The 20398-nt window shown below is 44.3% G+C and overlaps 1 protein-coding gene and 1 pseudogene across 3 annotated transcripts in view; one reads left to right on the top strand and one right to left on the bottom strand.

Annotated features, from left to right (window-relative positions):
• MTHFD1L (methylenetetrahydrofolate dehydrogenase (NADP+ dependent) 1 like) overlaps positions 1–20398 on the bottom strand; it is a 166082-nt gene that overhangs the window by 89999 nt on the left and 55685 nt on the right. For 2 of the 3 annotated variants that reach the window (XM_016149137.2, XM_036222676.1), the window contains exons 17-20: positions 16741–16817; positions 12599–12739; positions 8831–8899; positions 5401–5512 (exon numbers count right to left, since the gene is read on the bottom strand). In XM_016149137.2, the coding sequence (XP_016004623.2) occupies positions 5401–5512; positions 8831–8899; positions 12599–12739; positions 16741–16817 (399 nt within the window). Of the gene's footprint in view, positions 1–3054; positions 3184–5400; positions 5513–8830; positions 8900–12598; positions 12740–16740; positions 16818–20398 lie in introns of those variants that run through there. The other variant, XM_016149139.2, reaches the window with a different exon arrangement.
• LOC118605052 lies at positions 17992–18109 on the top strand (annotated as a pseudogene).

The following is a 20398-nucleotide window of genomic DNA, read 5'->3' as shown; positions in this document are numbered from 1 at the left end:
GATGACTGGGGACAGGCAGGCGCCCTGAGGGTGCGTTCTCCGCCACTTGGCGGCCGCGTGAGGGTGGACGTGCGCCTTTCTCCTTGGCCGCATCGCCCGTTTGGGCTCCTGCTCCCAGGCAGCAGACGGGGAGAACCCGACGTGGGTCTGTGTGACCTTCCAGACGGCAAGGAGAAGACTCAAGCCATGAGGCAACTTGGAGGCACGCACTTTGGACGAGAGCACCGTGTGGAAAATCAGGGGGCACCACGGCCTCCCACAGATCCCTGTGCAGAGCACGGTTAAACGGCACACACGTCCACGAGGCCGTGAGATGCAGACTCCGGTTCTTTATCTTTTCTGGAGTCATGAACTCCTTTTGAGAATCTAACGAGAACTGTGGAGCTGTTCTCTGGTTTAAAAAAAAAAAAAAGAAGTGTATATGTACTCACATAATTCTGTATTTAATTATTGTGTGTGTGTGTGTAGGGGGGGTGGTGGCAGCTAGCGGTCCTCAGTTAAGAAACACCTGGCTATAAAAAATGCATTCCAGAGTGAAGGCAAGGTATTCATTCAAAATTGTAATCGAAACCAAATTAAGGGAACGAAAAACAAAAAAAATTCAAAAACTAAGGCTTGTGTGTAAGTTTGAAATTCCTGCAAATAGTTTAAATAGGAGATGAGTTTTAAAAACCTAGGAACTCAATGTTGTTATTCTTTTCTTTCTTTTCTTTTTAAAAAATAACACATGATTGGGGTTGGATGCCAAAGAAACGTTTTGCCTTTACAGGAGTAAATGAAGTTGAGTGGACTCCTCTGAGCACGGCTGACTGAAGGAGAACTAAAAATCAGTGGTCGCAGTGCTCGCCCCAAAAGTCTCATGAAGTGTTTTGCTCTAGCCCGATGAATTTCTGCAGTTAATCAAATAACTTTTTATTTTGTTTTAAGTCTAAACGGAATATCAAGCCCATTATCTTGGAATGGTTGTATTGCAGAGTAGACAAAATAATTCCTTCCTTATGTGTGTTAAGACAGAGTGAAAAACTAGATGAAACCAGTAGTAAGGAGAAACTCTAAGAGATGCCCGTCGTCTCTGAAGGGTCTTAGTTAATCCATATGATACTTAATCTCATAAATGCCTCGTATTCACTGCTGAGATTCTGCACACAGACTTGTCTCTCACTGTAGGCTAAGAAATGTGTAGTAGCTGTTTCTGCTTCCCAGCCCCTACCACACATGACTTGACATACAGCAAAAGCTCAATAAATTTGTTCTGAAGTAAATTATTTCTAACACTTAAATACATTTTCAATGATTTCTTTTCTGGGTATTACAGAAGTGAAATTGCTAGATCATTTGCTCTTCCTCAGTTGTACCCAGAAATTCAGTCAGATTGCTCTATTTCTGCGAACTCCCTTTCCAAATCCTTTGCTCATTTCCTATTGGATTATTTATTTTTTTTCTCCTCAGTCTGTTGTTCTTGGTGGTTTATATATTCTGAATGCTACTCATTTGTCTATTATCTCTGCAAATGTTTTCTTCCAATCTGTCACTTGCTTTTTAACTTTGTATGTTTTATCATGCAGAATTTATTTTTTAATGTCAACCAAATTATCAATTTTTTTGTATATCAAGAGTGACTGTCTCCTATACACGGTGACTTTTCTAAGGACATAAATCCCTCCTCAGGCTTTAGATACACCACTGCATTTCACTCCTGTAGACGGATGCTAAAATGGGACTCTTTCGGTTTCACTTTTGTCTGAAGACCAAAAAGGTGTCAACTGCTCACAGGCCAAAGGATGACACTAGGCCCGACAGCGCCAGCAAAGAAATCGTTTCTAAAGGGTTGACCAGGTCCGAAGCCAGGAAAGGATTTCTTCAAAGAAAATGATCACTGGGTTGAGCCCCACTGCCTACCACCCGGTGGGAAGGACATGGAGCTCATCCCCACCTTCCTCGAGCTAGTGAGTGGGGCTGGAAAGGTTCGGTACTGTCCCTGTCTTAGGTGGAGGCAGTGGTAGACTAGGGTAGAAAGAGAACTCCATAGGCTGAAACAGCCCGTGGCAGCAGATCAAAAGGTGGCGTGAGAGGCATAGATAGCTAAACTCCCACTGTAACTAGGTTAGAGGTCGAGGGCATGTGTTGCCTAGAGACCAGGTGTGGAAGCAGCAGGACTGTATAAAAGCAATGTCGCCCGGAGGACTTCTGCCAAGAGTGTGGGGCCTTGCTGGAGACAGTGGATGGTGCCATCGGATACCAAAGCTTCACCCCTGGAGGGGCCGGAAGCAGCCTGTAAAGTGCAAGGTGAGGGCGGACAGAGAAGAACCATCTTCCCCTCTCCCTCTCCCTGCCGGCCAGACGCGGGGGAATGAGAAGCTTAATTTTGAGTGAAATCTGGAGTTTAATTTTTAAATAAGACTGATACACATATTTTTTTTTATTAAAATGTGATGATTCTTATGACTAAAGTGAGTAGAGGAATGTTTTAAAAAATATTTGCAGAGAAACCAGACACTAATTGGGAGTGAGAGGTGTCTCCCATAAATTTCGTCCAAGTACAGGGAGCCAAGCAGCCCCATGGGCGGGCTGGACCGGGCAGTGCGCGAAGGAGCCTCGGTTCCCGATGCTGCCCATTCTCGCTCTCCCACGCCCCGGCTTTGCTCCCACGCGCCCCAGGGAGCCGCGGCATTGATCTACCACCTTCCTGAGAGTCTGACACCACGGATCTCGAGTCCTGTGCTCTACACATATTTATGTAAGTCACTGCTGTCACACAGTCCCGCACAATGGAGTGAGATCTGTGCACGCTGAAGTGAGACAAGAACAGTTATCCGCACACCCACGTTCGTAATAGTATGAGTCACAATAACCACAAGGTGGAAGCCGCCCAAGTGCCCACTGACACACGATGGCGTATCGTACAGCCCGAACAAGGGGATCCGAGCCCACGCGACAACTGGGGTGAACCCCAAAGACACGCTAAGGGAAATACGCCGGTCACGAAAGAACGAACGCTAATGTGAAGCATCCAGACGAGGCTAAGTCCGTGGAAGGGGGGCTGTCAGTGGCCGGGGGGATGGGGAACGCGTACGGAGCTTCACCGGCGAGGAGCGCCCTGGAGACGGACGGTCGAGACGGCTGCACGGCAATGGGAACGTATTCCTGAACCGTGAAGCGCCGCCGCGCCGCCGAACGGCACACCTGGAAACGGCGGAGATGGCAAAGTCTATGGTTTATGTATTTTACCGCCGTTTAAAAAAATCGTTAACTAAAAAAAAAAAATTTCATGTAATTTAAAAAGGAAATTTAACCTTCATTAAGCATGTACCTACGACAAGAGGAATAATAAAGAGGGACGGCTGAGAATGACTGAGTCTTACCACACGTCAGCCGCTGTGACAGGACTCAACACGCGTGGTCTCACTGAATCCTCGTTTTGAACCTATTAAAAGCCCTATTTTATAGATAAGGAAACTGAGGCACAAAAGAGTGACTTGCGTGAAGTTACAGAGTTTAGATACTCTGGCTCCAGCACTGATGCTCACACCCATCTGGCAGTGGACAGATTTCACTGTCACTTAATTTTCCCTCACTTTCAGCCTCTTGGACTAGAAGAACTTGTAGAAATACTAAACATAATCACTTACATTCGCACGGTTCTCTATGGTGTCCAAAGCGCATTTGATACTACCCATTAAAATACTGCAACATAGATTTCCTTTTATCAAAAGAGGAAAAACTGAGCCCTAAAGAAGTTAAGTCATGAGCCTCAAGTCGGAGGACCCGTTTGGGTTCCGATCCCTCAGCTTTCACCTCTGGGTCCACGGCTCCCCATCCACATCCAACTCCCCGTCTTCCCACTTTTCATTTTTCAGATGACAAGGTCTACAGCGACATGCCCCAAAAAGGCGAATAACTTGTCCACGGTCACAGAGAGAGCTGGTGTGTTTTACATGTATTGTCAGCGTACACCTTTAAAGATGCCTTGCCGTGTTATCACATAGTCCATAAACACGCACTGACAGAGTAAGGACTGGTACAGAGGCGGAAATCTCCATCAGCATAAAATAGAGTGCTTCCTTCCAGAAGCGTTTTTGTTTGTGCAGTGAATGCATTAGAACCACCACTTCACAAGAGCACCCAGCTTTTCAGGGCCCGCCTTTACCCAGCCTCCTTGTCCATTAGCTCGACCATGATGCTGTGATCAATTGAGCAAATCCATTTAGACAGCACGTCTAGCCACTCTCGTAGTGGATGTGCTAGCGAAGCAGCAAAGTACAGGAGACCTGTATGTAATACAGACCTCTGAGGAACGAACTGCATAAATCCTCATTTGATCCTGACTGAGCGTCTGGAAGGATTTCTTAAAGCAGTCTCGATAGCCTGGAGTGAACTTCAAAACGGCTGAATGTAAAAGTGCAGAGCTCAGTTCTTTTGTCCGGCAGAACCCTCGCTAGTAAAATATCTCATTTCTGAGTTTGACACGAGGCGGATGATCGGTGTGAAAGGAGCAATGACGACAGGTGCTCATGTGCTGAACGGGGATTACCTGTCCGCAGGTGGAATCCCTCAGGTGTCAAATTAAGGTTTGATTCCATGAGCCCTTGTTTGTTTGTTTGTTTTTTTCTCACAGCCTTAATATCATGGGTGGGACTGCGGCGGAGGAGGGGGGGAGCTGGCACCCACTGAGCAAACTCTGTGGCAAGTGCCCTCTACTTTCCCTGCTAGAATATCCAACAAAAGCCAAAGAGAAACAGGCATCACCAAGGAGAGCTTGAGAGCAGCAAAAAGTCTGAAGCCCGACAATCAAAATTTCAGGACTATTGGCTGGGACTCCCCCACCCGCCCCCAATCAGGACACAAAAATATGCTTGGATTCAAGGAAGAGCAAACTGATCTCATTTCAAGTTATTAGTACTATTACTGCTAATAATGGCTAACACTGAATGAGCACTTTTTCCTGTTAAATTATTTATGCCATTCGACAGTGTGATCCAGGAAGGCAGGGGGAGGTCTGTTTTGCTCACCACTATATCCCCAGCTGTGAGTCGCATGCCTTGTACACAGTAGGTATTCAATACATATTTGTTGATTGTATAATCTCATTTAGTTTTCACAATAACCCTATCAGGTTCCATACGATACTGTGACCACCAGTTTACGGATGAGAAAACTGAGGCTTGGAGGTCATTAAAATGTGTCCAAGGTCGCTCAGCCAGCAGGTATATTCAAACCCATGCGTACTTGACATCAGAATCTTGACATCATCAGCTGCCACATCATTTCACAGCCCAGACCATGGGGCTTTTCCAATGCTGAGACCATCTACGCAAGACACTGTGCATATAACTCTTCCAGTCATTGCCTTTTAGACTTATTCAAGGTTCTACAACAGCTGAATGAAAAGGAATGACTTACCTACAAATCCTTCTTCACCAACCAGTTTCAGGGCGATTTTATCGGCCAACACTGAAGAGTTGCCGTGAGCGATGTTCGCGAAGGGGCCGGCGTGCACAAACACGGGCGTGCCCTGGGAAGCAGAAGAACAAACTGAAACCCCGAAAGACAGACGGACAGACGGAAGACCGATCCAGGGCAAACAAGGTGGGACAAGGCTGCTGGGCGTTTAAAGACCCACAGAAGCCATTCTGCTTTTCTCAATACAGCAAATTTAATGCATGAATTTTCTCAAAGAAAGTTAAGATACCTGACTCGTCCCAAGGACTCCTCCAAATCCCAGTGTGTTCTAGAACAGTGCTATTCTACATTTAATGCTGAACCAGGGAGGAAGGCTCTAAAAACCAGTTGTTTCCCATGATAATTTTGATAAGCTGCTGTGTTAGCTGCCACAGGGACCCTGAAATAAACCCTTTACATTAGGTCACCTACACCAGGATATTATATTTGCAATAATAAGTAAATGGAAAGTTTTTATATTCACAATAATCAGCTTGTCATTCTGATTTTTAAAGATTCAGTTTAAGTCTTTCTCATTGTTTAATTGTTTTCATGTTAAAAATATGATGCCTATTAATGTTTTAATTCTTTGACAAAAATCTGTCTCTATATTAATTTTTAATGTTATTTCTATACTTCTTCTTTTCCTTTATCAATGAGAACAGACTGTAGCCCTATGTAAACGAACTTATCCACATGCAGTAAAGCATTCAGGTTTTACTCAGAGGCTGCCCAGGGCCACTGGGGTCCGTGCCTATGAAGCCTTGGTTCCACCTGTGAAAACAAGGCTGTCCTGTCCCTGACATGGGGGAGAGAGAGTGATGTGGGGGGCGGGCTGGAAGCCATGCAAATCCCATGAACCACGATGAGCTGGCCGTTGGCTGAATATGTTTCAAAGACGAGAAAGCCTAACAAAAGCGGGAAGAGAGGAAGTGAGAGAAAAATCATCACAGAATGAAAAAGAGAGTGTGCCAAAGCCACTCCATGAGTTCTCTGTTTACTTTTTCTCCCAAAGTCATCAGAAGGGACAATAATGGGGTCCTGAGGTCATACAAATGTACATGGAAATGAAGCTGGGGCTGAAATCCAAACACACACGTTTATGGATATGCTATAAAAGTATGTTTAGTGTCTAGAGCTCTACACATCTGCCTGTCTCTGATTTATCACGTCTATTCTGATACACTTTCAGGTGCTCTAAAGAAAATACTATCTAGAAGACAAAGCCTCCATCACTTCCTACCCTCGCCAGTGCTGGAATGTGGCTGCCTGTGGTAAGCCAGCGAAGTTGGGAAAATCTTAGCAAGGACAAGGTCATGGGCTCCATCCCGCGTGGGCAGCTGCCTTCGCCCCTCTACAAACTGCGACCCTTGCCGTAGCCATCTGTCTGAGAAGCTCTGGGCACTGGTCTCCAGGGGGGACAGGTGACGGGGTCTGGCTGGATCAGCATAAACGCATTGCTATTCCTGACATAACCGCTCTAAGGACTAGATCAGCAGCATTTTAGTTTTAATGTAAAAGGAAATCAAAGGCCATGCAGCGTGTTAATCACTAAAGCAGGGTTTGAGCCCCGGTTTTGGAGTCTGAATGGAAAAATTCGTAGAAATCGTCAGACGTTTAAACAGACACACATATGCTCACACATTCGACTAGTGTTTGTAGCTGCATGACACATTACACAGTTAAAGACTTTGATTAAAAAATCCCATGACTAATCCGAAGTTATAAAACTATCTAGCAGGAGTTTTGTATTTTATTTTATATGCAGAACTCTTAGGAAAACAATGCAGGAACTATCTTGGTTTCTCATGATTTCGAAGCTATGGATATTCTCCAGAAGGGACTTTTCAAACTTTTCATAAGATTAACACTTCAATTACCCATTTGCTTGCCTGCTCTACAAGACCTCTGTCCAAAAGAACCTTCTGCAATGTGGAAAATATTCTGCATCTGCATCATCCAATACAATAGCCGCTATCCACATGAGGCTATTCAGTACTTAAAAGGTAGCTAGTAAAAACTTTTCTTTTTAAATAAATAACTATATAAATAGAAATAGAACTGGTATGACTACAGAACTGAATTGTAAATTTTATTTAAGCTTATTTCTATTGAAATAACCATGTGACCAGCAGCTACCATATTTTTCTTCTTCAGTCCTTGCCACCAGCTCACAGGCTACATATTGATTTACTTCTCTACTGTCTGGCTCCCCCCACCCGCTAGAGTGCAAGCTCCAAGAGGTCGGGGATTTTGGTGTCTGCCATCATGTTCTAAGCACCCATCATCAGGCCAGCCTGTGTTGTGTGCTCAATAAATATTAAATCCCTACAAGAGCCCTGTTAGGTTACTTGTTTTCGCTACCTCTATTTTAGATGAGAACAAGGGAGGCTGAGATTATTAAAACACGTGCCCAAGGTCACGGTCAGTAAATGGCAGAGCGTACACCCAAACTCAACTTTGTATCAGCTGGATGAATGAACGAACGGGTGGATATTCCGCTTGTCCTTCTGCGATGTCTCCCCCCGATTTGCCTGCTCTCTGGCCACCTCCCCCTTTCTCTGTCCCACCACAGCCCGAGCACAAGCAGCCTGCTGGCACCACTGAGGATGAGCACTTCCTCCCAGCTGCACTGTTCGGTGACATCTACGAGGGAGCCAGACACTGGCCGTGGTGGGAACATTTACGCCATGGAAACTGGCACACGCCACGCCAGCTGCTACAGGACTTACCAGCACGACACTGTCTCCCCAGCCCGCCACCCCGACCTCCCGCCTGTCTCCTCTGCAACTGGACCCAGCTAGTGCTTCCTTGTTTGAACCCAATCCTGGGGTCTCATTAGCTAGGAGGAGGGAGTTAGACCATTACTACATCGGATGAGCAAGACGAGCAACTAAAAAGTTGGATGAAAACAGAAATATTTGATAAGGAAATTTAAGGTCAACGAAGACAAGAGCCAGAAAGTCACATACAAAAACAACATTCTTATAAAAGCAGGGTACGGCATATTCTCCTGAAAGACATTTCTCAACATTTACTGTGTAGATTTTTTGTGGGGGGGGGGAATACACCAAAAAACTGAAAACCTAATGATTATGAGAGGCTAAATTAAAAAACAGGGCAAAAAAAAATGTAAATATGGTTATACAACTTACTGACATATTAGACACATTGAGTTTCTACTCTGGTTAATTAGTAGTTCATTAGCCAAGATATGAATTATATGAAAGTACCTATAAATACACTTTCAACCCTTTTTGGATGACCAAGTAGTACTTCTGATGCTCCTTGTGGGCTCATATTGGCTGGAAACGCTCACGTTGTATGGGGGTACACAAGCAATCCCACAACGCAAATTGTCAACAATTTCTGTAAAAGGGAGATCACTTACTTCTAGGGTCTGCATCAGATTTGGTTTTATTGCATCTTTCATCAAAACTGTCAAAGCACCTGTCACCCCCTGAAAAAGAGAGAAAAAACAAGACATTTATTTAATACCTATCAAAATATCAATGGGATTTTTTGAAGAACTACTACAAATATTCTTAAAATTTATATGAAACCACAAAAGACCCAAATAGCCCAAGAAATCTTAAGAAAAAAAAAAAACCAAAGCTGGAGGTATCAGTATCTTGCTTCCTGATTTCCAACTGTACTACAAAGCTATAGTAATCAAACCTATATGGGATTGGGACAGAAACAGACACGTAGATCTATGGAACAGAACAGAGAGCCCCGACACAAAGCCATGCTTATGTGGTCAATCTACAAAAGAGGCAAGAATATAAGCAAGAACAAACAACGGGGGAAAGACAGTGTCTTCAACAAATGCTGTTGGGAGAACTGGACAAGATGTACATGAGAACAGATGGAAACTAGACCACTTTCCGACACTATATGCAAATATAAACTCAAAATGGATTAAAGACTTGTATGTAAGACCCGAAACCATAAAGCTCCCAGAAAAAAACGTAGGCAGTAAACTCTCTGCTCTCAGCAACATTTTTTTTTAAATGTCTCCTCGGGTAAGGGCAACAAAAGAACAGGATGATTTCACTTATATGTGGAATCTAAAAAACCAAACGAATGAGCAAAGAAAACGAAACAGAAACAAACTCATAGATACTGAGAAGAAACATGGTTGCCAGACCAGGGACAGGGGTGTGGTTGGGTGGGAAAAGGGAAGAGGATTAAAAAGGACAAACTTCCAGTTATAAAATAGGTCATGGGGATATAATGTACGGCATAAAGAAAAAGAGTCAATAATGTCGTAATAAGTATGTATGGTGACAGATGGTTACAAGATTTATCGTGGTGATCACGAGGTACATAAATGTTGAATCACTATGCTGTACACCTGAAACTAATATACTGCATGTCAAACTATAATTAAAAATAAATTTAAAAAATATTTTTCCCATAAAAAAACAACACGCTTATTTAGATTACTGACAAAAGAGTGTCTGTGCCAGGGTGAGTCTTCGGGCCGTTCCTCACTAGGCCCCCCAGGCTCCTCTCACCTCTGCGTGACATGTGACAGAGCACTGCCCCCTCTGCCCATCTCTCCCCACCTGGGCGGATGCCAGCCATCTGCAAGGCGCAGAGTGATGAGCACGTAGTAGTCACTGCCTTTTTTCCCCCAACACCTTCTTTGAGCGTGTTTAAGAGGCTTGCCAGAGAGCAGACTTTTTGGTCCGACTACAAGTGTTTTCTGGCAATTGTGACTGTTAATTTTTCATTACCAGAGGTTTTACTACTGCCTCAAGAAATGAGAGGAAGACCTGAAACGAGGCTCTTTACCGAGTGGGCGTGAGGAGAGATAAGAGGAACTTTCTCAACGCACCCATTCTGCTTTCCCACCCTCTCTCCACAGGTCATCCTACAGGTAGGGAAGACACTTGAAAAGAACTGCTGCATTTGAGCGGTTCTCGCTTTCTGGGTCCCATATTTGCCTAGAGCGGCATGCCACTCATCTTATCAGATCAGGTGGTAGAATCTATAGAGAATCTTCGTCCCTCCAAAGTACATGAGTTTATTATTTTCTTCCTCTACTTCTATCATTGATGATGTTAAATGTTTCTCTCATGTGACCGATCACTATTTCTACATTTCATCACTTAAGGTTGGTAAGGAAATCCAATGTAGTGTCGACTTGACTGTACAAAACAGACATTGCACGAAAGGTAACCTACCTATTACAGCTATATTAAGATCGTTTACCGTGAACGCTGCAGGACAGGAAGGGCTCAAAGAAATTGGTTCTCTTTTCATAACCCAGAGCATGTGGAATAGTGGTTTGCCTGCTTTTCTGCACACTGTCCTTGCTTATACTTTCCGGTCAAATAAACTGAGCTCAAGAAGCTACAGGAGGAAGGAAACTGGATGTTTCCGATGGACCGGCTCAGGCAGGTCACCCCCTGCTTGGTGTTCCATGCCACGTCTTCTCTTTGATTGCTCCTGACTGCTACACTGTCACCGAACCCATGCAAAAAACACTTCATCACCGACGGCAACTCTGGGGCTGTCACGCCCACTACAAACGATGTCGCCCACTCCACATCCCAAGTCCACACCTGGGAGAGGCTGGACATATTCATCCGGGGTATAGCAGAATCAATCATCTTATAAAACACCTCAGGAGGCCGTCTGTTCCAATTCTCAATGCGTTGTATAAATTTTTTTGACCAAATCGAAAAGAAGCGATAAAGCAGTGAAATGAAAAGGACAGATGCTCCTAAAGTCCTCCCTAATTTTCCATGGAAGACCAACTACTGATAGATCCAACTTGGTAAAACACAATCTGTAGAGATTAGGTACTTTTGCCAGGAAGAAACACAAAGGATAACTAAAAAGAGAGACTTGGAGTTTGTTCTGGGCCAAGATTTTTATCACACCAAAGAAATATAAGTTTAGGGGAATAATGTTTGAGGATTACGTTTCGAATTACTCCTGCTACATATTTATTGGTACCTAAGGTTAATAGGATACGGAAGAATATATTTATGAAGAAACTGTAATATGTCAGTTGAGATAAAAATGTAAAGTTTTTGACAATTTTTGAAAAGCAGTATTTTTATAGCAAATGAAATACGGGTTTTCTCTTTATGCTAGCTTTGCACTCAGCATTCCATAGGGCAGCTGATATAAACATATCTATTTAATTTACTTGACGAGACCTAAGAGATGAGTCAGTCAGATCCGTTTCTTCTAAAACAGCCAAAAAGTAATCAAGACATGTTGGCAGAGGATTCATATTACGTCCTAAGCTCTCAGAATTAATAAAATATTAATCTGCCTTTCTCCTTCCACAATTGTTTTTCAATTGGCAGTGTGTGTTTTAGATTCTATTATCATATGTGACTCAGTGTGTGGGAAGTGAGCTTACATTTAGAGTAATGGCTGTCCGACAGGCATATGTCACATCTGCGTACTTATAAACATGTACGAGCAAACGAAATGACTATATCACTGATGGCGTTTAAGTTAACGGTGAAGATGGTTACTGAAAAATAGGAACAAAAAGCTTAGCGTGCCAGATTAGGATAAGTACCGAAAAAGGCGGTGGGTGTGCCAGGATTCTGTGAAAGCTTTATGCAAAGCATCCTTCCACTGGAAGGGAAGCGAGAAGAGAAACACCGATTAAGGGGGAGACCTGCTTTTCTCATGTGAAATCGAATTTAAAGCACAAAATTAAACAAGCTGGGGTGCCCGGGGAGCAGGCTGGAGCCAAAAATGTGCCAGATTAGTTTAATCTTCCCTTTCATGAAGCCGGAGCCACTTCTTCTTCCTTTGAAAAGTGATTTGCCCTAAATTTAAAGCAGGCATAGATTGCGGTTTAAAAAAAAAAAAAAAAAGCCACGGGATACGCAGGAGGATGACCCCACCCCAGGGAGAGCAGAGATCGGGATTGGCGAGAATCTGGAAAAGCTTATGAAATAAATTTCACGTGCTTCGGTTACGGTCAATTACAAGCACATTATAAATGAGAACATTATGAAGCTGTAAAATAAACAGGCTTGCGACGGGAAAAAATGTGTGTGCAGAAATTCTCCGAATTCCCGTTACACGCATCGATAAGAGAGAGAAATCCTTCATTCTCCCAATCATAGAAGAACAGGGACGGCGAGCTCTCTGCAGCTTCCGAGACACACGTACTCACCAAATCCTCTGCGGTTATGGGCTGCCCGCTTTTGTCACTGGCCACCACCATTCTCCCCAGCCGCTCCTTCATGTCGGTGAGGCTGTCGGTCAGGGCCAGCACCGCCATGATCTCGCTGGCCACCGCGATGTCAAACTGCGCCTAAGACGGCAAAAGCAAAGGGACTTGATCATCTGGATGGCCATGTCAGCCATTAAGTTCTTGCAGGCCGGGGGTTTATTCTCAATAGGCCTTTCTCAAAGGCGTCCGCTTTCTGAGTGTCTAGAGTGTGTGCAATCCTGGGCTGGGTGCTCGAGGGTGGCCTCCCAGGGTGGCTGCGCTCGGCTTCCGGTTGCTCCGCTGAGCAGGACTCGGCCTGGCTAGGCCCCTGTCACACCAACTCGTGGCCCTATTTGCTTTTTTGTCTCATGTTTCAGACTTGTAATGATTAATGATCAATGTCATTACCTGTTTGATGCATATCTCTGTCTTTGGGCTGTAAGTGCCCTGAAGGCAGGGACTGTCTGGGGAGGGCTCACCCCTGAATGACCAGCTTGGAGGACTGAGTGTGAAACCCAGCAGGTACTCAGTACATAGCCACCAACTAAATGAGCATCCGGCTGTCTCTGCTCTTACCCGCCGGCATGTCTAGGCGGCTGCATTTGTCTGTCCAGCAAAGGGATGAGGGATAGACAGTAAAAGGCGGCCTTGAGGCCAGTTTCCCAGAGTAAGTGCTCAACACAGCAGTGAGGACACCCTAACGTGTATGATCCATCAAGTCACAAAGAGACACAGAATCAATTTGCAGCCTTCCATGAGGGCTTGGCCACAGCAGATCATGGCATGCCCAGCAATGCACGCTGGAGAGCGAAGGCTTTCTGCGAAATATTCCTGGGCCTTCCTATCCCCGCTCCTGGCTCTGACTCCAAGCTGCACGCAGTCCAACAGGAATTAAAAGAGACACAAGGAAATGCACTTCCTTCTCCTCATAATTCAGCCACTGGGCAGACCACTTCATTATGCTCCAGCTGAATTCTCTTCTTCCCTAGGGGTGTGTGAGCCAGACATGTTCATGCACACACAGAGAGCAAATGGCTATGTCCTAGTGGGATCACCTTATGAAACATTTTATTGTCCATTTCCGTCACTGAGAAGAAAGGAAATGAAGGAAATAAGGAGCTTTCCGGCTACTCCTGATTGAGATTTCATTAGTCATTGATTTAGTGAAAAAATATTATCTGGAAGTCGAATGCAACTATATGTGATTCTTATAGTCTCAACATAACCTATTCCAAATACAAGTGATTTTTCATTGTATGATATTTAGGATTCTCTGTACCACCATTCCATTATACACGGTGTACATAAAAATGACTGTAAATATTGAGACTTTCTAGACACAACACAAAACTACAAATATTCTTAAAATGTTACAAGTAATGAGTGGGATTTATAATACGCATACCAGTTCTTCATTTGTAATCATTACGATTTCATAATTTTGCATCTTGAGCGGTATCAAAAATGAAACAACTTAGATCAATATCAATTATCATTGTTACTTGTTTTATTGATTGAACGATGTACCTGTTTAGAGATCTGCTCATTTTTGTGTTGCAAATAAAATGTTTCGGAATCATATAAAGGTGTAAATGAAATTATACTTATCGTTTATGACAAATGTAAACATAGGACATTAAACAATGTTAGCACGAATGTGAATCGGTGTAGCTTTTCTGGACGGTAATGCGGAAACACTCATCGATATTTGAAATCTATATCCTCCTCTTTGACTCCGCAGTTACGGAGCTAGGAGGTTGTCCTAAGGACATCGTCTGACAAGAACACACACAAATACGTGTGGATGTCACCCCCGTGTCCACCACCTTATCAATTACAGCGTGACACTGCAAACACCCCGAGGGTCCATTACCAGGGAACAGGATGGATTGATTATGGTACAATCTGCAAGAGGAGACAATCTATAGCCATTAAAAAATGATCACATAAATCACCCTTTATCGACATAAAAAGATGTCCTCAATCGGGTCTTATGGAGAAAAGCGATGAAAGCTTTTAAACATAATCCCCCTTTTCATTAAAAACCATATATGCATAAAGCGATATAGAATATAACTGTGGGCAAGTTACTTAACATACTTACTTTTCTCATTTGTAAACCAGATCTACAAACCGAATGCGCTCATGTATATAATAAACATACCAACACAAAGCATGTAGTAGGCGTTCGAATTATAGCCAGTATTAATCTTCCCTCTGTCCAGTGCCTACTTACAGTACAAAAATATGCAGAGAAATGAGGATTCTTTCCCAATCCTCTTTCCAAAGGAACTAATGTCAGAAGTTGGTGTACATCTTACCAGCTTCCATTTCATGTGTTTATAGACATATATGAACATGTATGCTGGCTTTTTCTTAACAAAAACTAGATATAACTAACTATATGCGTTTTCCTCCAAAAATTTTTAATGTGTTTTTCTTTAACCTTTCCATTTCACGATCAGTATGGGAGCTCTATGTCACTCCCCCGACACACACTTTATTATTTTCAGCCGCCATGTGCATCTGTGGGACGGAAAGAGGTCCCAAAGATATGTAACCACCCCACTAACGAACATTTGGACTGTTTCAAATTTTCACCACTATAAATGATGCTGTAATTAATATCTTTACACAAAGTTTTTTTTTTTTTTGCACATATGCAAATATTCCCCTTCCCTCCTCCTATGCTTTTCACATCTGTAGTCCTGAAGTTTAAATCGTTGGGTCATTTCAAATTTTAATACTAACAAACTATCAGCTAAGAAGCTTTACCAATCTATACTCCCACTAACACTGCATGAAAGTCTAATCCTTGCCATGCCCTCTGCTAACATGACACAAGGCTGCAATTTCATCAAAAAAAAAAAGTCACAATGCACTGCTTTTCTTTGGACAAGATGCTTTTCAATGCCAGACAGAGGGCACGAGACACAGGCGAACCTGTGGCTGTGAGGTGCGGGGCCCCCCAGGGCTGGGTGGTGCCCACGTTCAGAAGCCCAGGCTGAAAGAAACTTGTCGGCAGGATGTGGGGTCAGCACAGATGTCACGGGAAAGCGTCTGTCCACCAGCTTCTTGGGAGTCGTGGCCAACAACTCGCCCCGAGGGGCGTTCTGGCCCTCTCCTGCTTCTGAGAAGTAGGTCTCTGAAGTTAGAGGCCCCCTAAAACACTCCCGCCACGTTGGGGGGCTGCGCTTTTCTCCATCAACCCAATTACATCTTCCTATTGCTCAGAAACATCCCCCAGATTGTATGGCAACGGTTCCGGTTTCCCGGCGTGGACACCGACCCACCGTGGGGAATCTGTTCTGTGTGTGAGTTCTGGGGTCGGAGGAGGGAAGGGAATGAATGGGCTCAGACCGTCTTTTCAATTCAATCCCCGTGGCTTTTAATTCAAAATATTCAAAAGGTCCAAAAATCTATTTGGATCGAATGCTAAAAGTGATTCTTTTTCTCAACAGGAAAACCTAACAATGTAAAGGCTGTAAATCTAAAATTGTCTTAAAATATAAAGTTTATTGTAAAAAGTAATAATAACTTAGAGGCCTACTGTGCCTGGCTAAAAATATCACGGAATGAATTTATCTTCTCTAAACGCCATCACCCCACTAGAGACCTATTAAAATGAAAGTGGACATCGTAATTTATCTTCCACATTTTCTGGATTTGGGTAGTAAGACATTATCCTTAAAAATCCTTAAAGCTACTAAGCCAAATAATTAGGTGTTTTTCCTTTGGTTGTTAAATCTGAGTAGTAATGTATCTGAGATTTTTTAGTTCTTATGCGGATGTAGCAACAACTGGGTGGGTTTGCAATAAAGGATGTTAGAATTTACATTCAAGGGACACCCTGGGTGGCTGACTGCAGAAACAAAACTAAAATCACACAAGAAAAGGATGGTAAGATAATACAGAAAACTTTCCACCTTCTGGTCTCCTCCCAGTCCTGCTGAGGGATTGGAGAGGAAGCTTGAAATGATGAGCAACCCACTCTCTGGCTACTACAGGCAGAGAAAGGAGAAAAGCAGAGAACCAGCCTCCGGGCTGCTGCAAACCAGTACTAGTAAGAACAGAGGGACTCCCGTGCAGAAAAAGCCACCTACCTGCCGGGAACATCCTTTCTCCGTGTTTGCCTGCCCAATCGTTATTTTTCGTAGAAACCGGTCATTTGTATCCAGTACTGAAAAAGAAGGGAAGAGATTACTCAATCGGCAAGCACGGACCGGTGGTCTAGTGTGTATCCGGCAGTGCTCCGAGAGCCAGGAGCGATGGTGAACAGGAGACAAGGTCTGGCTTCCCTGGAGCTGACGTTCTGGTGGGAGGACACAGAGAGGTATCAGATAAAACAAGAAAATATCAGCCAGTGACAAGTGCCTTAAGAAAATAAAGGAGGTGATATGAGAGTGTGTGTCAGGGCACACACTAGTGGGGGTGGGGTGCCATTTTCGACTAGGCAGTAAGGAAGAGCATTCCCGAAGCAGTGACATGTAACGCTGAAACCTGAGTCCTAAGAGGAAGGCAGTTAAGTTTCTCGAAACGTTAAACACTGAACCACCATATGACCCAGCAATTACACATCTAGATCCACATCCAGTAGAAAAGAGAGCAGGGACTTGAATAGGGATTTGTACATCCACGTTCACAGCAGCGTCACTCACAACAGCCGAACGGTAGAAACAATCAAGTACCCAGGAGACGAATGAACGCACAAAACGTGATATGCATGTACAATGGAATATCATACAGCCGTAAAAAGGAACAAGCTTTTCGTATATGCTACGACATGGATGGACATTGAAAAGTTTAGGCACGATGAAGTAAGCTGCAGCAGGGGCTCTCAACCTGCAAGCTGTGGACCGGGACTGGTCAGCGGCCCGTGAGAAACAAAGCCGCACAGCAGGAGGTGAGTGGCGGGTGAGCCAGCGAACAAAGCTTCATCTGTATCTGCAGCTGCTCCCCAGCGCTTAGCATCACCGCCTCAGCTCCGCCTCAGATCATCAGGTGTTTGATTCTCAGGAGCACCCGTCCCTGGTGCCACAAAGGCTGGGGATCGCTGAGCTAGATAGAGGGACAAATACTGCATGAATCTACTTAAAATGAGGTATCTAGAATAGGCAAATTCAGAGACAGAAAGTAGAACAATACTTCTAAGGGCTGAGGGTAGAAGGGGAGTTATTATTTAATGAGTACAGAGTTCTCGTTAGGGATAATATAAAGTTTGGGATTTAAGATAGTGGTGATGATATAATCATCGAGAGCCTTGTCAACCGAATGTATTTAATGGCATTGATTGTACTTACGAATGGTTAAAGTGATATATGTATATTTAACCACAACTGAAAAAACCAAAGTACGTCTACAGCCATGCCACTCTGAATGTGCCCGATCTCGTTTGATCTCGGAAGCTAAGCAAGGTCGGGCCTGGTTAGTACTTGGATGGGAGACCCCTAGGAACACCAGGTGCTGTAGGCGTTAAAAAAGAAAAAAAAACACCCAAGTAGTATGGAAGGAAGAGAAGTCAATCATGATTCAAGCAGGCACCAATTCTCTTCATTTCTTCTTATTAGCTTATTTGAATTACACCGATTTGCAGGTTTTTCCTGTGAGATTTGGTTTAGTGAAAACCAAATTCACAATGCCACAAACAAAGCCAGGACAGAGGCTTCACTAACAATTCATTTGCCTCCGAACAACAAGCTGTCCACACTGATGACGAGATTCCATTCACTAAATGTCCGATATGGCACTGACGACGGTGATGAGAATTAGACATTCGGGGACTAAAAGGCGCCTGCAGGCTGAAAACGTTCACCTTTTCTTTCCCAGAGTGCCAGCGGCCCACCTGGGCTGATCCCCGCCTCAGCCGCTGCCGGTCTTACTCCACGGACAACTCGCTCTCTCTCTCTCGCATCCGCACGTATGTACATACTCGGACACCCTCGCAGGCACTCAAACAACACTCTAAGCCTCTATGATCTTAAGATATAAGCAGAATATATACAGGGAAAGGAATGCTTCGCGATATGGTCGCTAGCTGGTAATTATTCCCAAGACCTTTGATTTAGAGTCATAAAAAGTAAAAATATTTCTTACTCTTATGTGTAGTATACACAATCTTGGCACAAGATTGCTGTGATCTAGTTATTGGAAATTCAGCTGTTTTCTATTTAGCAAAGAGAACACAAACAAGCCAAAAAATAATCTTGGCAAGATGAACTGTAATCAGTGGCAGCGGAGGCCTGCCAGTGGGCTTCCCAGGGCCTGGCAGAGCAGGGCCTCTCCTATCCACAAGCTTTTGATGTCCAGGGAAAGAGTCGTGTGACTATGCCAGTGATCCATAAGAAACGTGAGGACTCAATCCTGACACACGAGAAGGACCCCGGAAAGTAACCCTGAGTGAGCGATACATTAATTCCTGGCCTCTGCATGAGAGAGCTAAAGGTGGAATGAGGAACGTCTCTTCACTCCAGGAATATTTACTGAGGGGCAATTCCGTGCCGGGGCCCATACTAGCTGTACGGGGATGCACGGATGAACAGGACATCCATGTCTGATCTAAGGCGTTTACTGGCAGAGGGGAGACAGGGAGAGTACGAGTGAGAGAGGAGGGGGGAGAAATCTGTTTTTTATTCTTTGCTCTAGACGGTTGTTTTAGCACCACAGTGCTGACTGTGTCTTGAGGGACGTGCGTGGTGTGTCTAACGGCCCGCTAAGCACTCGCGGCTCAGGGTCTGGGCTGTACAAGGTACGACCGCGGGGGGCAGATCCACTACTTTGGTTTCAGCGGAAGATCTGCAGCGATTCTCTGCAGGGCTGTCAGTCGGGCAATGCTGGGAACCAGGAACCTGATGCCAGTTCACTGAGGCCAATTGAGGCTTGTGGGACCTGGGTCTAGCGGCCAAGGAAGCGACACACGAGATGGGGCGACGGGAACACGGAGCTCTGGGTGCTTCCGACGCGCAGGGAGGCGGGGGCCGCGCTCCCCCAGGAACAACAGAATGGCTCCGTGTCTACTGTACCTTCTGCTCATGCTAAGTGTTTCTGGAATATTTGATTGGCTCCCAGTTCCACCCTGCTGCCAGGTACGCAAGGCCTTTAAGCTTCTGATACGAGGCACAGGATGCGAGACCCATCAGTTAGATGTCTTATGTCGGCTGAAAAAACAGGGGTGGCCATTAAATATACGATGGCCACGTGGTCTGAGATGAGGTTTTCAGCCCGCGTGGTCCCTGGGTGTCCCTCCTCTACTTATCAGATCACACAAGGACCTAATCTCATCACAAGGATTACACTATTTCTAGGTGTAAGCCCATGTTGCCTTAAAAAACACACATACCCCTACATTAAATGTTCTCAGTTCATCTGATGGGGAGTCCCATTTTTTATATTAATTCACAAGAATAAGAGCTAAGCAACTTATTAAATGTCATTCCAAATGCCTCCGGACCCAGGTGGCTTATTTATAAGAATCACATGTTCCTCACTTTAATGCCCTAAACAATAATATAATAATTCTAGTATTTATCTGGAATAATTTTTTCCAGTTGTCACTTCCATTAGCATTGACTTGCAACCAGGAAATGCTGTCCCCTCAGCTCTCTCGGAGAGAAACCAGTCTGCACACCAGCCCTAAGTATAAGGGACCACGTAGCCTTTTCCTCCCAAGGCCCACGGGACCGAGCCACTGCCCTCTTTCTGAACATGCTTATTATGATGAAAATGAAGCTGATAAGACATAAAATCATCACGTCTAAATTATAA

The sequence above is a fragment of the Rousettus aegyptiacus genome, unplaced genomic scaffold (assembly GCF_014176215.1).
Source record: "Rousettus aegyptiacus isolate mRouAeg1 unplaced genomic scaffold, mRouAeg1.p scaffold_m13_p_1, whole genome shotgun sequence".
NCBI classification, from domain to species: domain Eukaryota; kingdom Metazoa; phylum Chordata; class Mammalia; order Chiroptera; family Pteropodidae; genus Rousettus; species Rousettus aegyptiacus.
This window is presented reverse-complemented; position numbering and strand designations above follow the sequence as displayed.